A 24,349-nucleotide genomic window follows, 5' to 3' on the forward strand; every position below is an offset into this window, starting at 1 on the left:
AGCAGGTAACGCAGCCCTAGAGCCCGGGGACACTCTCTCTTCCCGGCGGCCGGTGACCATCTCTGTCAGGTCACTTGTTATAAAACAGTAAGTCGCCTTCTGAAGCAACAGAACTTCTTGGCTATGATGTGTACCCCGTAAAGGCCCACTGTCCTGGTGGACCCCCTGGGTGTTACCGTGTCTGTAGCAAGCTACAGGGGGCTCATGGAAAAGGGATCGTAAAGGGGCCGCCAGGTGTTATCTACCATTTCTGACGTGTGCTCGTTGTGGACGCTTCCCCACCAGCCTGGCTTTATCTACCACACGTTTACATGGTGGAGTCCTCTTGGAGCACACTGCTACCACAGAATTTTAATACCAATGTTATTTGAGTTAATAGATTATACCTGCCACCTGAAAAAAATCCATCAATTGGAAAAAAGGATTAGCAAGGAGGCACAGTGCAGCCACCAGAAGTTCAAGTGCAGGTGGCATAGGGCCAGTGGGTACCAGAGGGCTGCTCTGGCTCAAAGGTGGTGCCAGGGGAGCCAGCCCCTTGTGGCCACAAAGACCAGCTCAGCTGTAGCTGCCTCCATGAGGGGACAGGGACAGGATGGCGGGTGCCTGCAACTTACCTCTCACCTTGAACCTGCCATTTGCCACACACTCATTCAACACCTGGACATGTGCAAAGTTCAGTGGCAGGCACGGGGGTCTCAGAAGATGCTCTGCCACAGTGAGCACTCTCCTGGCCAGGCTGTGTCCATGTCATGGTCTGAACCTTAAATTAAACACGCAGGACGGGGGACAGGAGGTCCTCTCCAAGCGTTGTCCCTTCCCCAGAAGGCCTTCTCAAACTCCTCACCCACTAACAGACACCCCTTGTTGGACAATTAGACTTTCTGAATAGGTGAAATCTGGGGAAGATCTTCACTCAACTTCACTATCTAAGACTCAAACACTGTTCAAAAAAGTCACTTAACTGACAATTGATCAGTTCAGATTCTGGATTCAACATACGCAATTTGTGGAGATCAAGGGGGACGGTAAGGGGAACGGCCTGTCAGTGCCAGAGTCAGGAGAACCAGGGAACCAAACCAGCAGAATGTCCCGCTCAGGCCGAGAGCCCCACGGCACTTGCACAGGAAGTCTGAAGCCCAGCTGAGCCATACCTCAGGACTCATTTCCACGGGGTTGTCTCTCTCTGCTCTCCTAATCTCTTCCAGTTCTTGACACTTCTTCACAAGCGTTTGAATTTCCTCTCTAAAGTAGGAGGGAGAGGATGACATCTTAACTGGTCATCATGCAGTGGCCCATGTCTCCATGTCTGTATGTGACTGCAAGGGCCGCCTGCAGGGTACCTCTCCTGCAGCCATTTGAGGCCCCCAGTACCACCTCCCTGCACCTTGGCCAGCATGGGGTCCCTACTGCAGGACCATGCTCTGTGGCCTGTGTCTGCGGCCAGGCTGGAAGCCCCAGGAGGGCAGGGCCGGAGGATCCTCAGGGCCAGCACTGCCTCTGATGTGTGGGAAAAATCCTGGTGGCTGGAGTGATGCATGGGTCAGCAGCATTTGGGGTTTTCAGTGCACAATGTGAGCGGAAGCAACTAGGACTTTTGTCCTTGCTATAGGTTTTAATGGCAATAGAAAAATAGCTCTTCCCTGCACACCTGCCCTTTCTGGTCTCTTCCGGCCCTGCTTTCTGACAAAACCTCGTCACAGTTCTCCTGAAAACAAGTACTTTTATTCATTCTAGCAATCTGTGTCTTCCTCATTATTCTGAGTGGTATATATTTCCATCCAGGGTTCTAGCCTACTTTGGGGGGGCACTTCTCATTGAGGTAAAATTCATAGAACATGGTGCGACCATCACCACCAATTCAGAACACTCCTCCCACCCAAGGGAGCCTCGCGTGGAGCAGCCCCTGCTTATTTCCCTGCCCCCACCCCTCCCTGAGAATCTGCCCGTGCGCATCCAGTCTGTGACCCTTCCTGTCTACTTCCTTCGTGTGGCACCCTGTGCCGGAGGCTCATCCACGCCATCATGTGTGCCAGAACCTATTTCTTTTTCTTCCTTTAGGTGGACATACTTGAATTTCTTATCTGTGCCTCAGCTGATGGGCTTGGGGCTGTCTCCCCTTTGGGGTCTATGAACAATCGTGAAGGAGGATTCTGGCCCTGGATGGCCGCCCCTGGTGGCTGTGGCTGCAGTGGAGGGTGTGTGTGGAGGACCTGGCATCACACCACAGAGGCAAAAACTGCCTGATTGTGAAGAGCTCTTTCCCAGAATTGGGATTTTTACTCTAAGGGACACAAAGAGCTCCTGCAGGATGTCAGGAAGTGAGTGACGGATTTAGGCTGGGGCTGCAAGAAAATGCTCCAGAAGCTGTACGGAGGGAAGACTGGAAATGCCTGGAATTGTGGGATCTCTGGACAGCCTCTGACTCCTGGCATGCTCACCTCAGAGCATCCTCTCTTCCTCTTCTCTCTTCCTCACCTCCCTTCATGTCCTCCAGCTCCTTCTGCAGGTCAGCATTTGTCTGGAGCAGCTGCTTCATCTCCAAACTGAACATACAGAACCAGAAACATTTCAGAGTTCGTGAAAATGAAGGACCACGGTTACACGAATTATCACCAAAGCAGGAAGAGCTTTCCAAAAACATCACGTCACCCAACTTCCTTCCTCATGACAGTGGATGGACGTGGGGGCAAATGGATAGAGGCACTTGTTTATAACCACACAGCCAGAAGACCCTCTGGGGGGCTGTTCCTCCAGATATTCACTGAGTACCTGCTATGTGCCTGCAGCTATTAGGTACCCAGGATACAGTGGCGAGGAGACTCAGATGAGCTGTGGCCCTGCTCTCGTGGAGAGAGGCTTTATCCTAACAGTCACACAATTGGTATGTAACCGTATCTCAGATGAGTGCTAGGAGGGTCCTGCCTGCACCACACGGGGCTGCTACTTGAGCTGAGCCATTGAGGACAAGGGGGTGACCTGGGACCTCCAACTAAACTGCTCCCTGATAGGCTTTCCTGGTCCTACAGGTGGCATGTGGCTAAGAGCACAGCTCCAAGTCTGAACTCAGCTCCACTGCTCACTGTCGTGTGACCTAACTTTTCTAGGTCCCTTAATCTTCTGTCAATCAGAGGAAAAACCTTGACTATTTCAAAGAGGGTCTATCACAGAGTAAGGGCTGAATAGGTGGAAGCTCTTATCATGCCAGGTGACAGCTGAAGAGATTATCAGAGACGTTACTTACCTCTCAAAATGACTAGCATTATTTACCTTTCAAAACGACTAGCCCAGTTTTTTTTGATAAATACTAATTTTTACAAAGAACCTACCAATTCACATAGATGTACTTGGATTGGAGGACTAAGAACGTGGAGTGTGAAGGGATTTTCCTCTGCTGTAAACAGAAGGCAGCAGAGAACTTAGTAGGTGAGGAGTCAGCTAGGGAGTCCTTCTCAGACTTAAATGTGCACATGAATCATGAGGGTCCTCATCAGACAGAGTCAGATTCAGGAGATCTGGGTCTGACAAGGTTCTAGATCTACAACCAGCTTCCAGGTGTGCCACGCCTAGGTTCTGCATCTCTAACCAGCTTTTGGGTGGACAGGGCCTAGGTTCTACATATCTAACCAGCTCCTGGGTGGGCGGGACCTAAGTTTTGCATCTCTAACCAGCACCCACGTGATGCTGAGGCTGGTGGCTTCCCTAGGCCACTCTGAGAGATAAACCCCATCTCAGAAGATGCATGGGTTTAGCTTACTTATGACAGAACTGCGACCAGAGAAGCCACAAGTAAACAGCACAGGAAACATCTTCAGTAAACTACAGATCAAGACACTAGAGAAAAAAACAGTGAACAAGCAAAATCTGGAGATTTTGCCTTTCAAACTCTGACGGTCACAGTGAACCCTTCACAGAATTTGTGTCTTATTTGGCATTTAGACTGGGTGTCATAAACATATAACTACTCTCTGAACCACTCTGCAGAAGATTTAACTGGCTTATCTACTTTACAAAAGTCAACAAAAGTCAATTCTTCCCAAAAAAGAATTTGGAAATCACTCTGGAATTCTGCATAAAGAGATTTAAATACCTCCCCTTCTTTCAATGATGTAATATGGTCAGTTAAGGTCTTCTTTTCACCACTAAGTGACTTTTACTTCACAAATAAGATATAGGAAGTTGGGACGCCTGGGTGGTTCAGCGGTTGAGCATCTGCCTTCTGCCTTCGGCTGAGGTTGTGATCCCAGAGTTCTGGGAGGGAGTCCCACATCGGGCTCCCTGTAGGGAACCCGCTTCTCCCTCTGCTTACGTCTCTGCCTCTCTCTCTGTCTCTCATGAACAAATAAAATCTTTAAAAACATAATTTATTCGTTATGTTTATTATTTAGTCTTTGTTCCCTCTGAATGTTGCCACCAAGTAAACATTCAAAAAGGGCAGGAGTTTGGGACTCTTGGGTAGCTAAGTGGTTGAGCGTCTGCCTTCGGCTCAAGGCATGATCCCAGGGTCCAGGGATCGAGTCCCTGCGAGGAGCCTGCTTCTCCCTCTGCCTATGTCTCTGCCTTCTGTGTCTCTCATGAATAAATAAATAAAATCTTAAAAAAAAATACAGTAAGTCTCTGAATCCTACAAAACTACCCCAGGAATTACTACCAGGAGTTGAGCATCTCCCCTGTATTCACCAGAATGCCAGTCTCTAGCCACAAGCCCTCCCGGGGGGCCAGAGTGCCAGTTGTGCCCCGAGACCTACTCTTTCTCCTGCAGCTGCATCTGTAGGGCATTCCGCTCGCCTTTCAGGCTCCGCACAGTCCCCCGCAGATGCTCGCTGTCCTCATGTTGGTCACCTCGTGGCTGCCTGGACACAGTGGAGCTGGACGCAGAGTGCACCATAGCGTTTGCCTTGACCACTTCTGAAGCATGTAATTTGGGGCTTTCCATCAAACTTATTTTCTAGAGGCAACACAGGCATTTTTTAGATGTTCTTTCTCATTTTATGTTGCAGTTATGAAACCCAAGGAAGAGATAGTGACCAAGCAAAACTCGTCCCAAGCCCAGGTATGGGACAAGCTCTGGGTGTGACCTTAAATCGTGGGACAGCTCCACCTCACAGAAGCCTTTTGGGATGGGAGCCCATTGGGGAAGTGAAGAGCACCCCTGCCAGCAGAGCCCAGCCTGGGACAAGTGGGGGCAAGGCACCATTAACAAAACAGAACACAGGGCCTACGAAAGGGAAATTCATAAGCTTCTTTTCTTTGTGCTCATTTACTCTAGTATTTCCTTAGGATTTCTAGAATTTTCAAACTCTATGATTTTAATCTTAAGTGATAACCCAGTTGTGCCCACTAAGAATTCCTGAGGCCTTGTGGCTTGCCTGATGCCAGCCTGCATCAGCAGACAAAGTACTGCCCTCGTGCACTTCAGAGCCACCTCTGGCTGACTTCCTTTCCTAACAAACTTTATTTTCAAAATACCCACAATATATAAAACTTATTAGGTTTTTCTGTTGTGTAAATATGTAAAGTTCTTTTTTTAATGCTCCCCTTTAGGTTTACTCTGCTCAGCCAAATAAGGGGGCAGCTCCCACTTTACCAGGCTACTCAGAAGATGCTGACACTTCTAACTCCAGTAGAATCTGATTGATTACTGACCAGAGGAATGATACCAAATTTACAAATTCACATGGCAGATATGAGGAAATATTCATCTCCCCAATTTTCCGGGGGATACATAGAGTTTTCTGATGACTCAGATATACAGGATGGTAGAGGGACCGGCCTGTAGAAAGCTCACATGCACACGTCAGGCTGAGTTTCTAAAAGGCTCTAGGATCACCTGCATCCATCCCTAGTCACACACAGAGTCCAAAACCATGTGCCGTGTGACCACCTGTAATATCAGAGACAGGAAGGACATGACCCTTGGCCTCATCCAGACCTGCAAGGAGTCTGCCCTGAGTGCCATCCAGTAGACAGCGACTATCTATTAACATGTCCTCTCTGAGTATCCTATGAGCAGAGGACTTGTCTATGTTCCCACTTTATAAGCTGTCTGGCTTCTCTTTGAGCACAGGCTGATCCTAAAGGACAGGAGGTGGGCTAAGAGGCACACCACTCACTTTTTCCAGCTCTGTGATCCGTCTCAGCAGCCGGGGCTTACTCCACTCCATGTAACCTGACGGAAGGAACGGTTTTAAAGATGTATTTCATACAACCATCCGATGGCCCCTTCAGCCCAGCCCAACTGTCTCAAGCACAGCCTGTGAGTTTCCCCTTCCACAAGCTGGCACAGCTCGCACAGCCAGAAGCAAAGCCGGGAAACCCCCACCTGGCAGGTTCTTATAACCCAATGGCACTTCCCCGCAAAGGATTCTGTTCCCCCCACTGTGGAGCTGTCTGTAGTGTGACACCTACTCCTGATTCTCCTGGTCGGGCTTTGGCGCCCCCGGTCAAAGATGGTCCTTCTCAAGGTCACACGAGTCCACTTTGCTGTATCCTTTGCCCCTTCCCTCCTGCGGGCACTTCCTTCCCTGGCCCTCCTAGCTCTTCCAGCTGTCTCGCCAGCTACTGGCAGCAGCGCTGCTGGCTCACCTTGCCGGTCACCCTCTGCACACTGCCATGTCATGTCAGGGTCTGCACTTGGGCCCTCTACTGCACCACTCACTCGTGGGTGCTCTGAATCTCACCCAGGTCCTCTGTTTGCTGGTGATCACCTGCTGAGCCTCTGCCCTGAACTCATGGATACATTGTTTCCACTTGGATACTTAGTACACACCACAGACTAGACCTGTTCCCTTCCCCCAGACCTGCTCCTGTCACCTCCACCCCAGTAAAGGACACTCGTCCTTTCAGTTGCTCAGATAAAAGCCCTGGAACCTAGCTCCTCCTGCATCAGAGGCTGCACCTGATCTCCCAAAGGTATCTGGAACCTGGCTACCTTTCAGCCCTATGGTGCTGCCCTGCTCCAAGTGGTCAGCAGCCTGTATGAGGACATCGTAGAAGCCCTGTCTCCCCATCTGCTTTTCTACAGTCTGCTCAGCATAGTAGCTGGTCTTCTCCCCAGGCCCAAACCCCCAGGGCCTGGGCATGGCTGGCACAACCCTGCCCTCCACCTGACCCGGCTCCTGTCTCATTGCTCTACCCTGCCATTGCTGACACATGCTGTACACATTGGCTATGGGCCTGGCTGTCCCTCAGCTGTCCCAGGTCTGTCAGCTGTCACTGTCCCTGAAGACCCTATTCACAGGTGCACACCCTGCCCCGACCCCTGCTGACTTTCCACTTTATTTTGCTCCATGACACTACCACCGGACCCACAGCTGATGGGTTGACTTCTTGTTCCCCTCCCAGCATGACATCGCCCCCTACAAGGGATATCTGCTTTGTTCACCACTCTACTCCACTCCCTAGATGGGTGCTTGGCACACGGCAGGTACCCGTTAGATTTTGGGATACATTTTAGCGTAGACTAGCAGGATGTGTCTGCATTTGTGGCAACTGAAATCAGGCCTCAGGGGCTGGGCGGGAGGGCCAGGACTCTCCCACAGCCTCTGCCTGCATCTTCCCTCAAAGAACATGAGACGTGGCCTCTCCTCGAGCATCCCTCCGCGCGCTACTCCAGGGATGGTACCCTTCATGGTGGAGACAGTGGGAGAATTGCTCAGCACACGGTCCAGATCTTCCTTCAGGCTCTGGTTTTCTTCCGTGAGCTCCTGGACGCTCCGGGACAAGCTCAGGAGGGCGCTGCTCACTTTTTTCTGTCTTCTGAGGCCCATTTTCTTCTCCCCTGGAGGCCTGGGAACAACAAGACCAACAGCTAGGTTTGAGCTCCTAAACTGACTTTATAAAATGCCTTAAAAGAGGGGTGGGCGCACAACAGCCTGTGGGTGTCTGGCCCTGGCTCAGAGAGATTTTCGGAGATATTTGCAATTGAATAGGAAACACAGACTTTGAACTCCAAGGAACATACAGTAACATATTCTAAATTGCATCACTAAAAAGTTTGTGTGAACTTACTTTGTCTTGTTACATAAACACTTGTCTAATAGTTCTGATTTTGCCCCTTATCCAGAAAGTCTAACATACAGCCTGTTCAGTTTCTGTACCTGCAAATTTGCCTACTTGCTAAAATTTGTAACCCCTGAATTGATACTTGGGGTGGCTTCACGGTCACTCAGGGACATGGGTAGGGTGGCGGGAAGCTTCAGGGCGAGTTCCTGGTGGGAGGGTGGGTGGAGTCCCCATGTGCTCCTCAAGCAGCACCTCCACTATATTGAGTGTGTATTTCCCTGTGTCTTTCGTTGGTGGTCTCACGGTTTAAAACAGGCTCTTCAGCACAATGCTCGGGTCTGCCCCATGGACCTAATCACCAGAAAGCACGTGTGTGTGATGCCACTTGATGTTGGGAATCAGCAGTATGTACTAAATAAGTGGTTTTTCAGCAGAAATACACACAGAAACAGGGTGGGTGGTGATGTCGTGACCTGAGACTCGCAGGAACCTACTCTGTACGTCCCCCAGGGGAATGGCTTTGTATTTGTTTGCGGACGCTGCACAGAACATACCTACCTCAAACAGCAAGAATCAGTTGTCCTTTATGGAAAAAGCTTGCCAAGCCAAAGGGGGCAAAGAGAAGGCTGTGCGTGGCACAAGGTGAATGCCTGATACACATATGCAGCTCAGTGCAGAGGCCAGTGGCATGGCCAAATCTGTAGTGAGGGAATCTTAGCATTAAGGAAACCCTGATGTCTCTCCTAATAAACTCCTTCAGGAAAATGAACTTGTGTTTACTGTTGGGTATGAAATGTCATCTCGACAAAGAAGGCCTGCTTTCAACAACAGTGCTTTCTAACTGTATGAGGGAAGTGTTCCATAGTAGGAATTAGGGAAGTAACGTCTGGAGAGTTGAGCGCGCTGTTAGTAGCCAGTGTGTGGCAACCACGAGGGCACCTGTGTAACCATCCCAAATGGAAACAGGTCCACTCTAACAATGAACAAACCATGCAGGTGTGGGTACTGCCCGCACTTCCCATGTAATGCCTATGCTATTCTTAGGACCAAACACAAAACACAACTCCCAAGGAGATGATCATACTTCTTTCCGACAGTCTCGGAGCTTGCCAGCAGAGTCTGGAGACGATGAATCTGTAAACACCAAATTAAAGTCCATTACAATATAAAATGAGCATGAAGGCCCTCCTCTGAAAAAAGCCATAATCAGATTCTTGATTTCTGCCTAGTGGCTGGAGGTAAGCACTGAGTTTCTGGGATTCATAGTCAAGCAAAGATGAAATGGGAGAGCAGGGTCCCCAGGGTGTTGTGGGGTGACTGCCCAGCTCAGCAGTTGACCCGCCCCACCCAGAGAAGGCCACACACCTCCTCGTAGTAAGTCTCCATGGCAATCCTCATCTCTTCCAAGTTAGTGGTCTTCATGTCAGTCTGCAGTTTGCTAGAAACCCAAGTTCAGAGTTAGCACAGCAGTGCTGGTATCCCCAGGGCAGACCAACAAGGGGAAGTGTGTCTCCCATAACAACAGTGATAGAAGGGCTTTGCAAGAGAAGCGAACTGGGCAGGGAGCCTCATGGACTCCCCTTGAGGCCCATGGGAGGATCCTCACACCCTCAGGAACCCCTCCCTGTTGGACTAGCCACCTCCAGGTGCCATAAGAGATTCCCTAAAGCAATTTCTTACTAAATAGAAGGCTGTTTGGGAAGAAGCAGAGTAACTACAAAGCACACGATAGGTGAGAACAGCTGCCTCTGGGGGTGGTGGGAGGAGCAGTTCAAAAGGAAGGAGCATCACTTCCCTCCTGCAGTACCAGTACCATTCCCCCACCCTCAGCATCCAGCAGACTTCAGACAAAAAGCTTTTGCAGACAAATGAAAGTACAGTTACAGACTTCAGGAATCTGTAACATAGGAGAAACCAGCAAAAAATCCAAATTTTTATAGGTGACAATTTCAGCAAGAAACATAGGGTGGGGAACCAGGGCCAGGATGGACACTCCTCTATACCGCATCCAGGGGAGAGTGTGTGAGGCTGCCCGCTGCCCTGAGCAGCAGCAGGATGAGGCAGGGGCCAGGCAGGCAGCTGGTGTCCCAGCACTGACAGCTGGCATCAAGACCACAGACCCATGGGCACATACTCAAGCAATCCACAGAAGACCAAGGAAAGGAAGCATTTCTTAAATGCAGTGGGGACAGGAAAAGAGATTAAGGAAGATACTGTCCCCCAGTGATGTTTGGGAGAGATGGCTAATACTCATTTTCATTTTTTTAGTACAAAGAGGAAGCTGGGATAAGGGACATGGGATGGGGTTGTGGGGGGACTGAAGCTGCAGATAGAGCAGACATTGCTACTGGAGACCAGGTCAGGTGGTGACCCTCGAGAGCCCCCCTGCTGTCCTCCCACACCTCCCCCCGTCCCGCCCATGGCCAGTGCCTCCATACTTGATGGTGTTGTCCTTCTCCTTGCACTGCTGCTCTAGCTTGAGAATCCTCTGCTTTAGCCCGTTAATGACCTGCCAATCAAACACCAGCACATCAAGTTGACTTCCTCTTCCAAGTCCGCAACCTCCTCCTCCCTCTGGACACTCAAGACTGTTCCCGGCCAGTTGACCCAGCAGCATCTGAACACCCTGCCCCCTTTGTTGCTGGCTTCTTTTGTAGTCTCTAGGCGCAGCAAAGAGAGGGCCAACTGTCCCCCTGGCTCAGTACGTGGTGGCAACAGTGGGGCGGGCCCCAGAGATGTGCCAGCAGGTGCAGGGCCCTCCCCTTGGCCTCATTCCACACTTGAGGGCTGACAGGAGCCACCACAGTGCTAGATACAAAGTTTGACAACTGTGACCCTGCCCAGGGCGACTGCATCCACAGTATTCCCCTGGGAGTGAGCAGAGCGGTAGAAGCCTGGAGAAGCCCTCCATGGCCCCATGCTTCCCTCTGGGGAAAGACCACTCATCTACCTCATTTCTTCCTTCTCTCTGCTAACGTACCATTCTGGGAGCTGGCACCCTTATGTTCCTGGAAGTATAGCTCTTCCTTTCTTCTTGAATAGCCAAATGACTTTTTTTAAAGCTAATTTTAAATTATATTAGTAACACATGACTACATCTCCTTGCAAAAAGGATTAAAACATTAAAACTATGTTCCTTGACCTTATCCCTCTCAACTAAATATCATTACCAATTGAATCTGTATTCTCTAGACCTTGTCATACGGATGTGTCCCCACTGGCATTATGGCACTGTTGTGTCTGCAGAAATGTCATCCCACCACGCAGTCTGCAAGTTGTTCCTTTCACAGCACAAACGGTCTTGGTGGTCTAACCCTGTGCTGCCTACAGATGTAGGTTATTCTTGCACAGTACGATCATTTGGTGTAGACAAGCATTTCTCCACTGACAGATGTCTAAGCTGTGAATACAAACAAGCCTGCAGTAGATATCCAGCCTTCCTTGTGCATGTGTGCAAATGTCTCTTGAGGGGAGACAGTGACCAGCACAAGTGTCTAGTCACAAGACGCAGTGACTCTGAAGGGTGATTCGGCAACGGATATGAAAGCGGGAATGGTACATACCTGAGGATCTAGAATTTCTACTTGTAATCAACTTTAATTGAAAAAAAAAATTCATAGCAGGGCGCCTGGTGGTTCAGTCGGTTGAGCCTCTGACTCTTGATTTTGGCTCAGGTTGTGATCTCAGGGTCGGGAGATCAAGCCCCACATCAGACTCCACACCCAGCAGAGTCTCCTTGAGATTCTCTCACTCTCTCTGCCCTGCCCCCTGCTCACATGCACTCTCTCTCTAAATAAAATAAAGTCTAAGAAAAAAAAAACAACCAAAAACCCCACAGCATCAGAACAAAAATGCAAAAAGCCCTTCCTCTACAAGTATGCATTATTTACATAATTCTAAATCCTCACCTAAATTAATCACATGATTCTGAACATAGTTGGTATATTCTTTATAAATCATTTTTTAAAAATTAAAAAAATTTAAAAATAAATCATTTTTAATAGTCTTTAAAATCATTTTTCTTAAGATGTATTTTAATGTAGTGTTATTTTATTTTAATGGTTTCTCCTCAATATTCCCCTCTCGATTGGGCAGCTATAAATATCCTTATGTGAAAGCCCTTTTATATTGGATTTTTTCCCCAGAGAGCCCGAAAGAGAGCAGTACTGGACAAATGGAAGGCATGACTTCATGGACCATTCCTCGGCTCAGTCGTGCCAACTTAAAATGCAGCATCCAGCTCCGAGTATGCCTGTGCCTTCTCAGCCCTGCGGACACTGGTTTTGACCATCTGTTTATTCTGCTGTTTTAAGGTATGAGGGCTTTACTCATGGTGGTTCAAGTGAACATCTTCACTCAAGTATTGACGGCTGAGGTAGTGGCAGGGACCAAGGCTGATGCCACCCAGCCTGCATGGGGCCTGTGGATTCACTACGAACCCAAGCGGGGAGAATCTCTTAACCTGTTTCTGGATTTTAAAAAAAGGAGATTGACTCCCTACCACAAAAAATCCAACGAGATTATGTACGACCATGTAAGATCCAGGAGTTGCTATTCATCTAAAAACGATTTTCTTGTGGAAACACTTGGATTTGTTTTCAGGCCCTGAAAGCATTTCCTTTGTGCTGTCCTCGGAGCAGAGCCAGGCTTTAACCATTTATGCTGGGCTGAGTCTTGCCTTCTGTATACAGGCCAGCACACTCTCCGTGTGCTCGGGATAGAGGATTCTGTTGAACTGATTCACATCCCCCCGTTCCCCGTTATATCGAGCCAGTTCCCACTGTGGTCTCAGAGGGTTTTGTTATAAATTTTGTGTCACCAAACCCAACAATCATCTCACTAATGTTTCTTAATTCCTTGTGTTCAATAATCTCAAAACCGTGTCCCTTCCCACTTTCTTTTTGAATTTTGCATTTCTATAAAACTGTGCTCCCTTGACTCAGGAGGTTTATCAGGATACACTTTTGGACAAAAGTGTATCATGGTTCCTGCCACTGCACCCACTGCAGAATGGCTCCCTTAACCATCACCATATGTTGTGCAGTCTCACAGCAGAGGTGTCGTGTGTGTGTCTGCTGTTTGTTTCCACTTAGCGTCATTAGTTCAGAGCAATGTGTGTATTGGGTGTGGCGGGGGACATCTCCACTGTGACCCCGTTCCCTACAGTGTACCTCCTGCTCTGCGCGGAGCCTGCTCAGCCCCCTCACGTCCCCTAACAGTGCTCACGGTGTCCTCTTGCAAGCCCTCTGGCTGCGTGGAGACTGGCTTTAGGGAGCTCTGGGCCCTCATCTCTGTCTTTGTTGCACGACTGTGTTAGAGGAAAGGCATCCCTCAACTGTGGGCTGTTTTCAGATTTCAGTGGGAAGGTTATGCGTCCTGCTGGAGATTGTACTCACCCAGCCAGTATCAGGCCTTTTCTCTGCCAGAGTCCGAACAAAATCCGGGCCCTGCAGTAAGCAGATGGAGAGATGAAGACACAGGCAGAGGGAACGGCCTCTCCCCCCAGCAGCCTGAGGAGTGGAGCCTGTGCCTTCCCAGCCCATGGCCGGGTGCCACCACTGCAGGACCACGACTTACTCGTGATGAATCCAAAAGCTGCTCTATCTGCCGGTCCTTCCTGCTATTTTCCTCTTCTAGGCGCCGAAGCTTTGTTCTCATGAGATCCACGTCACTTTTCTGCATGTGCAGGGACTGAAGGGAAACATAACCACACACATGCACACCCATGCACACATGTGCGCACACAAACGCCAGGGGAAATAGCAGCCGGAGCAGGTCTGGCAAAGTGGCCTGGTGCCCAGTCAGGGTACTGTGTGTGGCGCAGGGGGACGGAGAGCTGGATGTCACAGGAAGGAGTCCTGTGGGCACCCCCGGCACTTGGTGGACAGGGACTGGGGAGATGCCGTTAGGTGCAGGACCATCCCAAGCGACTAGGAGCCCCCTGCCCTAAAAGGCACACCCTCCCTCTCTGAGAAACACTGCTCTACACATCGACACCATCAACAGCACTTCTGGAAAGTTCTACCATCACACTCCCTTCCACGCCCACCGGACAGCCCACGTATGTCACAGCAGGTGTCACTAAAACTTATCAAAGGCTAACTAATGTCCACTTAAAATCCTTGTCCTCAGCTAAGGCTCAGGGGGTCAAGAGCAATGGCTCCTAAGTTTTTACCAGTCTGTGGTGAACTGAGGAGAAAAGACCATGCTGTCAATTTTCCCCTAATCTAAACTGGTTCAATCCCACAGCTGCCCTGTACTTAGAAATCTCTCCCTCCTTCTATTCTGGACTTCACCCTTTTATGAAACAGTGATGGCAAGGAATTTTTCATTTTTGTTTTCCATGTCCTCACTTGAAAAAGCTCTCTCCCAGGTGGTGAAACCCCACAGTACAGAGAGCATGAGGTTCCAACAGCAGTGACCAGCCGCTGCGGCCAGCGCCCATACGAGCAGCCAGTGTACATTTATTCAGCTTCCAGCATCAGCCTGCATGTCAACAGCCAGTCATCCTGGAAACACCCTTCTCCTTTCTGGAGTCTTGTGGTGCGTAGCAGAGACAGCATCTGAACAAAACTACAACCGGCCAGCTGACTCGTAACGTGCACCCACAGAGGGTGGCCTCACAGGTCGGCCGCATGCCCACCATTGGCCGGTATTGCTCTGGGGCATGAGAGTTCCTGGCACTCAGTGAGGGCTTAATGAATAAGTCAGTTCATGCACAGTCATTGGGAAGAAGAAATCGAATAGTGGGAATTCTGCTTTGGAAATGGGGATACACTCACTGTTCTCTTTCCTCCTGCTCTGTACAGTGAAAAACCTTGGACATAGTACGTAGCACAAACAAAAGGAGCATCAGAAGGGGGGAGAGAAGAAGCAGACTAGCCTGGGGCTCAGGACCCAAGAGATGACCACAGAATCCCCTCTTGTGCCTTACACACTCTCAGTGGAGTGCAGAAGATGCCAAAAGCCTACACAAGTCCACAGACACAGAAAGGAAAGCCTCTGCTCCCCAGCAGGAAAGGGGCAACCTCCCTAGGCAGAAAACTCACAGACAACAAATGCTCTACCTCAGACAGACCCTGCAGAACAGAGCGTAGCCCCACCCCTGTCAGCAAGGGCTGAGTGCAGAGCCCAGCCCCCACCCCTTACCCCTACCCTCTGGGCTGTAGCAAGGCTCCCAGCCCCTTTCTTGCTGAGGGAGAAGGGTGGTCAGAGGAGGCCCGTGGGAGGGTCAGGACTTTACCGTCCAGGGTAATGAGGTCACACGCACAAAATAAAATGGAAAAATTATATCACGGAATACCAAAAGTTGTATTAAATATAAATGATCTAAACAAACCACCTGGAAGACAGAAACTGGCAAAGTAGATTAAAGAACATGACCAAGCATATGCTGTCTACAAGAAACTGACTTTAACGTAACGAGACAGAAGGTGGCAGTAATAGGATGGAAAGAGACGGAGTGGGTACATTATCATCAGGCAAAGTTGATGATACGTCACATAGTGACTTTAAGGGTCAGTCCACTGAAGAGACAGGGACCCTAAATGCATACATACCTAGCAAGAGAGTGTGAAGACACGTGACAAAACTGGAGGGGAAATGAAACCTATGAGCACAGTGGGGCCTTCAACACTCTTCTCTCAGTGATGAGCAAGCAGCTGGACAGAAACCCGGCAGGGGTGCAGGGGAGCTCACCCTGACACCCCAAAGAGTTTGACTGCCTGCACACGACACCCTGCCTGGCAGCAATGTACATGCTCTCTACTCTGGCCCGTGGCAAAGCTGCAAAGGGGCACTCCCTGAGCCACACAAAAGAAATGAAACTACACGGGATGTGTTCTGTGGCCATAATGAGTCAAAGTCAATTCAGCAACAAAAAAAATGAGAAAATCTTTAAATTCTCAGAAATTTAACAACACAATTCCAAATAATCCACGGGCCAAAGGGTCTTCGGGGAATTAACACATCAAAAAAATACAACAGGGACCCTAAATGCATACACACCCAGCAAGAGAGTGTGAAGACATTCAGACAGACACAGCTGGACCAGGGCCGAGTGGAAGGAGTCACTTGTATGGGCTGCTGTGGAAGGCTCTCAGGGCAAGACACTGATAGAAAATACCAATCTTAAGAGGTCACATGCTCTTTAATTCCATGTATAGGACATTATCAGGATGCAAAAATTATAGAGATGGGGAGAAAAGTCAGTGGTCACCAAGAGTGAGGAGTGATGAGTGGGGAGGGGAGGTGGGTGTGACCACAAAGGGACAGTTTAAGGGACAGTCTGGAGCAGCATGTGTGTTGACTGTGGTGGCAGGTATGTGAATATACACACGTGGCAACATGGCATGGAATCCAACACTCACACTGTGCCCGTGTCTGTGTCCTGGTCTCGATACTAAGCTGGCGGGTAGGGGAGACTGGTGCTGGGTGCAGAGGACTCTCCATGACATCTCTGCCACTGCCTGGGCGGTCTACATTCCTGGCCTCCAGCTGAGTACCAGGCGTGGAGTGGTGGCACGCACATGGGTACCTTGCTAAACTCTCACAGTGACCCTGTGAGATTGCCCCTTTATGATTGCCATTTTTCAACAGGAATTGGGAGGCATCACTTGCCACAGAAAACTGATCCCAGAGCAACAGAGTCATGGAAGTGACGTTCTCTTCTCTCTGCATTTAGGAGCTTAGGCTGATTTTTTTTTCCAGAAGCCCATAATGTTAAGTTTGAATAAAGTCAGTATAATTTTACCCAGAGACCCAATTCTAGCCCCAAGGAGATTCACGAGTGTTGCTGCAGTGATTATTCAGAGTTCAAAATGAGGGTTCTCCCCACGGTATGCCTGAGAAGCAGTTGTCCAACATGTGCTTACAGTTTCAAAGGACAAGGGAGTTCGGGTGCATGGAATAGCACTTTAACCACCAGGCAGCTCCCATGGGTGAAGAGTATCTTGGTTCTATCTGAAATCTGAGCATCTTGTTTGGACCGATACAGAAGGGCTGCGTCTTGTCCACAGCAGCCTAGATCACATGTTCCTCAGGTAGGATGGCTCACAGACTCCTCTCCACGGCTGTGCCCTGGGCGTGCTAGCTGCCCACACCCCGCTTAACCTCGGGTGCCCAGAGGATCCTGCCCCTGGAAGCAGCTCAGCTGGCGGGGATGGTAGGGCTTGAAAGAGATTAATGCTATGTAAGGGAGTGAACCCTGGCCTCTTCTCCAGGGGCACAGGAATGTGGATGAGCACTAAAGAACAGTGTGGCACTGGTGGTTATGGTGACGGTGACGAGGATGACGGTGATTTATCAGTGCAATTCATACTTTAAGGATGGGAGATAGCATGGGAAAGTAAAAGCAGCCCTGGCCCTGGGAGGCAGATGGCCTTGGTAGAAGTCTTCATTCTGCTACTGGTCGACCTTGGACAGACTACCTTGTCTGAGTCTCAAGGTCAGCACTGGAGAGAGCCATGCACTCCCTCCCAGACTCCTGTAGAGACCCACTGAGTGAGGGCATGTGGAACATCCGGTAAATGTGAAACAGTCACACACATGGGAGGCTACTAATAATAATGACACCAGTGACCTTACCCGATGCCAAATCTCTGTGCAGAGACACTGTGAGGTCAAGTCTGTGTTTCCCCTGCCTCCCTGCCAGGCTGCGAGAGCAGAGCACAGATGGAACCTACATACTTGGAGAGGCCTCTTCTACAGTGGTGCTAGGTGGGAAACCCAGCTTCCATGACACGGGGCCGGGGTTTGAACTCGGGTGTCCCTTCAAAGCTCATGTTCTTCCCGGGCAGACATGTCAGCACTGACCCTGACCTTCCCCGCTGTCCCTGCAGAAGGCTCTTGCTGTCGAAAACCAGCAAGGGATAGACAGAAACACTACCTTCTTCAGTTCAATGATCTCGTCATACATGTCTTCCTTCTCTCTGTAGATGAGGGTTCCAGGAACGTGACCTGGAGGGGGACAAGAAAATGTTGGATAAGATCATCTGAACAGTAGATAGAATTCTTGGCTGTACCTGAAGGAAAACCTGGAAGTTGACAAAATTACCTTTTTTAAAAAAAGGAGGCTTAAAAAAAAAAAGAGTAAAAATACTTCAACACTTTTAGCCTGACCGCCATACTCCCCACAAAAGTAAGGAGACTAAAACTGAGAGTGATCCAGAAAGATAAAGCAGGAGGAAATGGAAAGGTGTGAACACAGGGCTCACATGCAGGAAAAGGAAAGAAGGGGTCAAAAGAAGTGGTAAGTTCAAGTTTTTATATAGCAAACCAAGTAAAAAGGCAATGAACAACACCCCTTCCAATGTCCAGTGAATGAAGCGTAGTGAATGAAGCATACTCTGGTTTCAGTAGGATAGTTAATGTATTAAGACTCTAGAACATTCAAGCCTAAAGTAGAACACAGAGCCAGCAAACGCAGGGAGGGGATCAGTTCAGGGGGCAAGGTGACATGGGCTCACCATGTTCCCTGCACAAGTCTCCAAGGAGAGCAGTGAAAGCCAGGTAGGAAACGTGGATAAAGGCGAGACAGAAGGCGAGACAGGATAACAGACCCAGCCTTTCTGGTGAGATTTGGGCTTTTTATTATTTGCAATTGTTATTTCTAATATTGTTTATCCAATAGATTTCTTTTTTTTTAAACATTTTTATTTTTTATTTATTTATGATAGTCACAGAGGGAGAGAGAGAGAGAGGCGCAGAGACATAGGCAGAGGGAGAAGCAGACTCCATGCACCGGGAGCCCGATGTGGGATTCGATCCTGGGTCTCCAGGATCGCGCCCTGGGCCAAAGGCAGGCGCCAAACCGCTGCGCCACCCAGGGATCCCAGATTTCTTTTTTTTTAGATGTATTTATTTATTCATGAGAGAGAGAGAGAGACAGACAGACAGATAGACAGACATAGGCAGAGGAAGAAGCAGGCTCTTAGCAGGAGCCCAATGCAGGACTCAATCCCGGATCTCAGGATCATGATCTGAGCCAACTGCTGAGCCACCCAGGCATCCCTATCCAATAGATTTCTTTAAGATTTTATTTATTTATTCATGAGAGACACACACAGAGAGAGGCAGAGACAAAGGCAGAAGGAGAAGCAGGCTCCACGCAGGGAACCTGATGTGGGACTCGATCCCAGGTCTCCAGGATCAGGCCCTGGGCTGAAGGTGACACTAAACCGCTGAGCCACCTGGGCTGCCCCCAATAGATTTCAATAAGGCTCTAAGCTTAGGGAGGCAGGCCCAATTGGAGCCCGGGAAGATACCACTGTCCACATTAGGGAAACTACTTTCTAGGAAGGCAGAGTGGACTTGTAGGGTCCCTGTCCTCTCTCCATGATCTCATAGGGATGGAGCCAGTACAGGAAGCCCCAAATCTCACTATGTCAAACCACAAATCTCGGGCTTTCCCTTCTTGTGGCCTCGTCACCATTAGCGTGCTCACCGTTGCTGGCGGAACGCCTGAGATTTGACCTCTTCATTCTTAAAGCTTCTGTCAGATAGTCGGGAGTGCTGCTCGGGGGGTTGGTCCATGCATGCTCCAAGGTCAGGTCTGACTTCAGGGGTTGGGTCAGACTTCCTGGTTTGAATGTGCACGGATTTAATAGGACAGGACAGATAAATGAAACAGGAGGTTTTGCCCCTAATAATCAATCTTCGTGGGTTGAGGAAAGTTTAAGTCAACCAGCAGATACTGACAATCTTGGTAGGCTGATAGATGTTTAATCAGCAGCTCTCAAAAAACAAAGCCCAGTTTTGTAGCATCTGCCTATTTCCATGGTATAAATATTCCCACCACATCCAATTTCAAGCTGCCAGTGTGACATCGACCAGCTCACAAAATTCCTAGAAACTGAACAATTGGCTCTTGCAAGCCAGTAGGAGCTGGTTCCAATAGGCCACGGCCAGCACTGCTGAGACATCCTAAGACTCAAAGGGATACAGTGTCACACACGCAAACCATCAGAAACCACACTTAATGCAACGTCTTTGAGAGGATTAAAAACAATGTCATTCAAATAAGTCATATCAGAAACTCTATCCTAAATTACCACCTGCAAGTCCTAAAACTCTCCTCTGGAGCAGGAAAAGTTTCTGTCGGAGCAACCACATACCTTGCTTTGAGCTTCCCAGCCACAGCTTCTGTGGGGTTAAGGACATTCTGTTACCAAGAGGCATGCTTGCTGCTGTCCTCAGAGATCTCCAGGATGCCACTTTTCGCGGCTTAGAGTGATAAGGTGACTCTGGAAAGCCAATATATGGTTTCAGAAGTGCAAGATATCAATGCCCCCTCAACATATGTGCTTCAGAGAGGCAAAACAGCATACTCACCAGAACATTCTGACAAAAGTCAAAAACACAGCTATGATATATGTACATAGACTTATATTTCTTTTTAAATTCCATTATAAAGACAACATAATGGGAAATTTGTCTAAAAACACAAATCCTTAATTCTACCAATATTTGACGTTTTCAGATGCATGTGTAGTTTTACATAGTTGTGATATACTGAACATACAATTTTGTGTCTATTGTACTTAATGTTGTAAAAAATGGTCCATTTTGTGACATAAGCAATAATATCAAGAACTTAATGTATTAAAAAATCTAGAAGAGGGGTGCCTGGGTGGCTCAGTGATAGAGTATCTGCCTTTGGTCCAGGTCATGACCCCAAGGTCCTGGGATTGAGTCCCACATCAGATTCCTTGCAGGGAGCCTACTTCCCCCTCTGCCTATGTCTCTGCCTCTCTCTTTGTGTGTCTCATGAATAAATAAAATAAAATCTTAAAAAAATAAAAATAAAAAATCTAGAAGAAATGAGAAAAAATGACCTTTCTACGGCACTTTTAGTTTTATCAAAACAAGGGAAACGTTTTAAAGTTCTTTTTTTAATCTGGGATTTCATCTCTTTAATTCTGGAAGATATGACAAATTTATGCAAAAACTTAGTTCGTCATAAAACATGTTTATAATTAGCAAAGAAATGTCTGTCTATAGCAGGTCCCGAAAAGCTAACATTTTTTAAATTTTTAAAAAACTTCTATGTTTTTTTCCATGGCTTCAAAATTTATGAGAAATTTCCCATTATGATTTAGAACAGGAGAATAAAGATACATTAGACCTGGATGCATTTTTGCTCACGGGAAGATGAAGGCCTTCCAAATTTTGTTCATTTAAGTGCTCACTTATAAAGTAAATTAGTGGTTAGGAAAACAGCTCCCCAAGTAACATTTCCCTCCTAAATGTATGCGATTCATTGACAAATAGTAAGAATTCCTCAGGAACATGTATACGCGTAGACCAAAGCGGGAAGTACGCTGGCGAGAAGGGCTGCAAGCACCAAATCCCCACGCCTTGGAAGCTACAAACACGCGAAACTGGCTTAGGCATTACAGAGAAGTAACAAGCTAAGGGAACAGGACACGCAGTTGCTGCTGTCGTAGCCCGGGCAATCCAGACAGAAGTGCACCTGCTGAAGGGGCGTTCCGAAGGCCATGAAGGGAGATCAGGCCAACCAGTGTGAGGCCACGCCGGCCCGGGGAAAGAGGCGTCAGAGCAGGGGGACAGGACACTGATAATCGGCACTGGTGCTGGACGAGAGGCCCTGCTAGGCCGCCAGGAGAAAGCGCGAGAAGAAGTGGGGTCGCTGAGGTTCAGCAGCCCTCTCGAGTTGTGATTTGGGGGTTCTCACTATTGTATATTACATGAAATGCAATTCTGACATTTGCAGAAATCAAGTTAAAAAACAATTTGATTTTTACGATTTTAAACACTCGAAACACTGACTTTCAGTAAGAATCAGGAAAGATGCTGTGACATTTACCTTAGGTACCTTGTAGCCAAAAAGGACTTCAAACAAAATGGTTCTAAAACAAGAAGGGGGCAGCCTGGGTGGCTCAGCAGTTTAGCACCACCTTCAGCCCAGGGTGTGATCCTGGAGTCCCAGGATCAAGTCTCACATCAGGCTCCCTGCATGGAGCCTGCTTCTCCCTCTGCCTGTGTCTCTGCCTCTCTCTCTCTCTCTCTCTCTGTGTCTCAAGAATAAATTAAAAAAAAATCTTAAAAAAAAAAGTAAAATAAAACAAGAAGGGTTAAAACACAAATACCACACTTCTACTTCATATCGACTGTCAATTTCCTCCATGGAAGGAGAGGACGACATCAAAAATTCAAGCTGATAGTTTCTTTCTAATGCTTATATTACTTTGTAACATAGAACATGCTTCTCTCCTTTGCTGGAATTTATCTTTCCAATTATGTTTTTCTTGGGCTAATAGAAAAGTCCATTAGTATTCTCTGAGTGTGTCACATACATGACACAGTCTGTTTGAAATGTACATGTATGTAAAAAACATATATATAAAATAAAGTCAGGGACAGCCTCAGGTTTTTGAGTCGCAAAAGGAAGCTAATCCAGGATCTAAACTTTGTCATAAAAACATTCCTAAGCATAAGATTCACATGTGATTGGTTCACTGTGCTCTAGAGCAATGTCAGACAGTTGAAAATGAGAGAGGCCGGGCTGGCCATCTGGACTAACTCCATGCACCACGGACTAAATGCCTGTGCCTCCCATAAGCCTTACTCTGAAACCTAAAGCCCTAATGTGATCACATTAGGGGGTGAGGCCTCCAGGAGATGGTTGGGTCATGAGATGAGACCCTTGTCATGGGATTGGTGCTCCTATAGAATGGACCCCACAGAGCTCCCTCACCCCTTCCTCTGTGTGAGATACAATGGTAGTGGCTGTCTACAGCCCAAAAGAGGCCTCACCAGAACCCAACCATGCTGGGATACTAGTCTTGGGCCTCTGGCCTCCAGGACCATAAGAAGTAAATGCCTGTTATTCAGAAGGCACTCAGCCGCCTGGGTGGAGGACCCATCCCCACGACCTGGTTCCCCAACAGGCAGCCACCTGCTTGCCCACAGCCAAGGACAGTGTCTCCTGGACAGATCTGCCACCCCTGTTGAGGATGGGGAACACAGAACTTGCCAGCAAACGCAGCCAGGGAGAGCCCACAAGAAAGCCACTACATCTGCTCAACACAGTGTGCTGACAACAGCTCTGACTCTAGAGCCAAACCCCAGGGCACAAGGCCCTCTGGCCACAGCAGAGCACAAGAGAAAGGAAAGAGCACAAGAGGCCAGAAGCACTGTGTCTGCCAGAGGCCCCAGGGACAGCAACCACTCAGGAGCCTCAGCCCCTCATCAGGCCTCCTCCCATGGGGACCACTGGGGCCACAGGGGAAGGCAGGGACCCCAAGAGCGCCAGCTCCAAACACCCTAACACAAAACAGAGCCAAGCAGTGGAGTGTCCTATCTCAATGACCCTAAGTGTTTGAAGAAGATATTCGTAATCTTTCTCCCAGGATGCCAGGGAAGGACAGTTTCTGAAAATCATTTTCTGGGTTAAACTAAAGAAATTTGAGGGATGAGGGGTCTGGTCATACTTACTCGGTGATGTGGGTGGAGGTTTGTGGAAACTTTTCCTTTTTGCTTTCTGAAAGAAAGAAGAAATGAGGTAAAGCATGCCCAGCCTTCTGGAGCAGCCCAGCAGCCTCAGGTGTGAAGCACAGGTGTGATCAGGATGGGTCAGGGCAGGTGCAAGGGCAGCGAGATTCACCCAGCAGAGATGTTAGCATAGTCTGGGCCAAGAAAGAAACCCATCGCAAAGCAGGGCGACCCCAGGAAACGTAAGGAGTACAGCACTCTAGCTGGGCTGGGTCCCCGGGAGCTCTGGTGACACCACCTAAGTGCAGACAGGAGATACCACACAAATGGTGTATCTGTGACCACCCCACTGTCCTCATGTCAGCGCCTGGAGCACCAGGGTGTGACTGTCCATGAGGGCAGATTCAACAAGAAGAAACCCTTATGAATAAGGCACCTGCGAATCCTCCTGGGGAGGGAAGGTCCAGCAGAGGACAGATCTGTTGGTTCACCATCTCCCGGGCCAACCCTGATGCCAAGTGCAGAACTGGGCACCAACTTGGTTCTCCTACCCACTACTTGCGCGCCTGGGAAATGACACAACCTTTGGCGCCTTGTTTTCCTCAACTGCTTCCCACTAGACAGAGGATCCCCTTTGCTTCCCTTCTGGTAGAAACAATGAACTCTACATTCTGAATTTTACCCAGTGGACGGGCTGGATCCCTACTTCTCCAGGGGACATGTTGGGCTCCTGTTCTCAGTGGTGTGGAGGGAACATCCCTAACTCTGCAGAGGTTCCTCACGACAGACAAGGAGCCTATGAGGCTCTTGTGGAATGGGGATCTGCTGGGGCCACATGCCCTCAGAACTCTGTGCAGACGTTTGTCTGTGACCCTGCCTTTTGGGCACATGCTCC

General features: G+C 48.7%; 1 protein-coding gene across 7 annotated transcripts in view; it reads right to left on the minus strand.

Moving 5' to 3' along the window:
• The window catches only part of IQCE (IQ motif containing E), a 45,805-nt gene that overhangs the window by 14,882 nt on the left and 6,574 nt on the right, over positions 1 to 24,349 (minus strand). For 5 of the 7 annotated variants that reach the window (XM_055340608.1, XM_055340607.1, XM_055340605.1 and 2 more), the window contains 14 exons: positions 23,458 to 23,503; positions 20,115 to 20,243; positions 19,445 to 19,579; positions 17,888 to 17,958; positions 13,579 to 13,692; positions 13,398 to 13,448; positions 10,440 to 10,510; positions 9,367 to 9,439; positions 9,086 to 9,135; positions 7,622 to 7,785; positions 6,111 to 6,166; positions 4,746 to 4,945; positions 2,439 to 2,543; positions 1,152 to 1,242 (listed from right to left, as the gene is read on the minus strand). In XM_055340608.1, the coding sequence (XP_055196583.1) occupies positions 1,152 to 1,242; positions 2,439 to 2,543; positions 4,746 to 4,945; positions 6,111 to 6,166; positions 7,622 to 7,785; positions 9,086 to 9,135; positions 9,367 to 9,439; positions 10,440 to 10,510; positions 13,398 to 13,448; positions 13,579 to 13,692; positions 17,888 to 17,958; positions 19,445 to 19,579; positions 20,115 to 20,178 (1,245 nt within the window). In that variant the 5' untranslated portion in view covers positions 20,179 to 20,243; positions 23,458 to 23,503. The remainder of the gene's footprint in view (positions 1 to 1,151; positions 1,243 to 2,438; positions 2,544 to 4,745; positions 4,946 to 6,110; positions 6,167 to 7,621; positions 7,786 to 9,085; positions 9,136 to 9,366; positions 9,440 to 10,439; positions 10,511 to 13,397; positions 13,449 to 13,578; positions 13,693 to 17,887; positions 17,959 to 19,444; positions 19,580 to 20,114; positions 20,244 to 23,457; positions 23,504 to 24,349) is intronic. The other 2 variants (XM_055340606.1, XM_055340609.1) reach the window with 2 other exon arrangements.

The sequence above is a fragment of the Nyctereutes procyonoides genome, unplaced genomic scaffold, assembly GCF_905146905.1.
Source record: "Nyctereutes procyonoides isolate TBG_1078 unplaced genomic scaffold, NYPRO_anot_genome, whole genome shotgun sequence".
NCBI classification, from domain to species: Eukaryota; Metazoa; Chordata; class Mammalia; order Carnivora; family Canidae; genus Nyctereutes; species Nyctereutes procyonoides.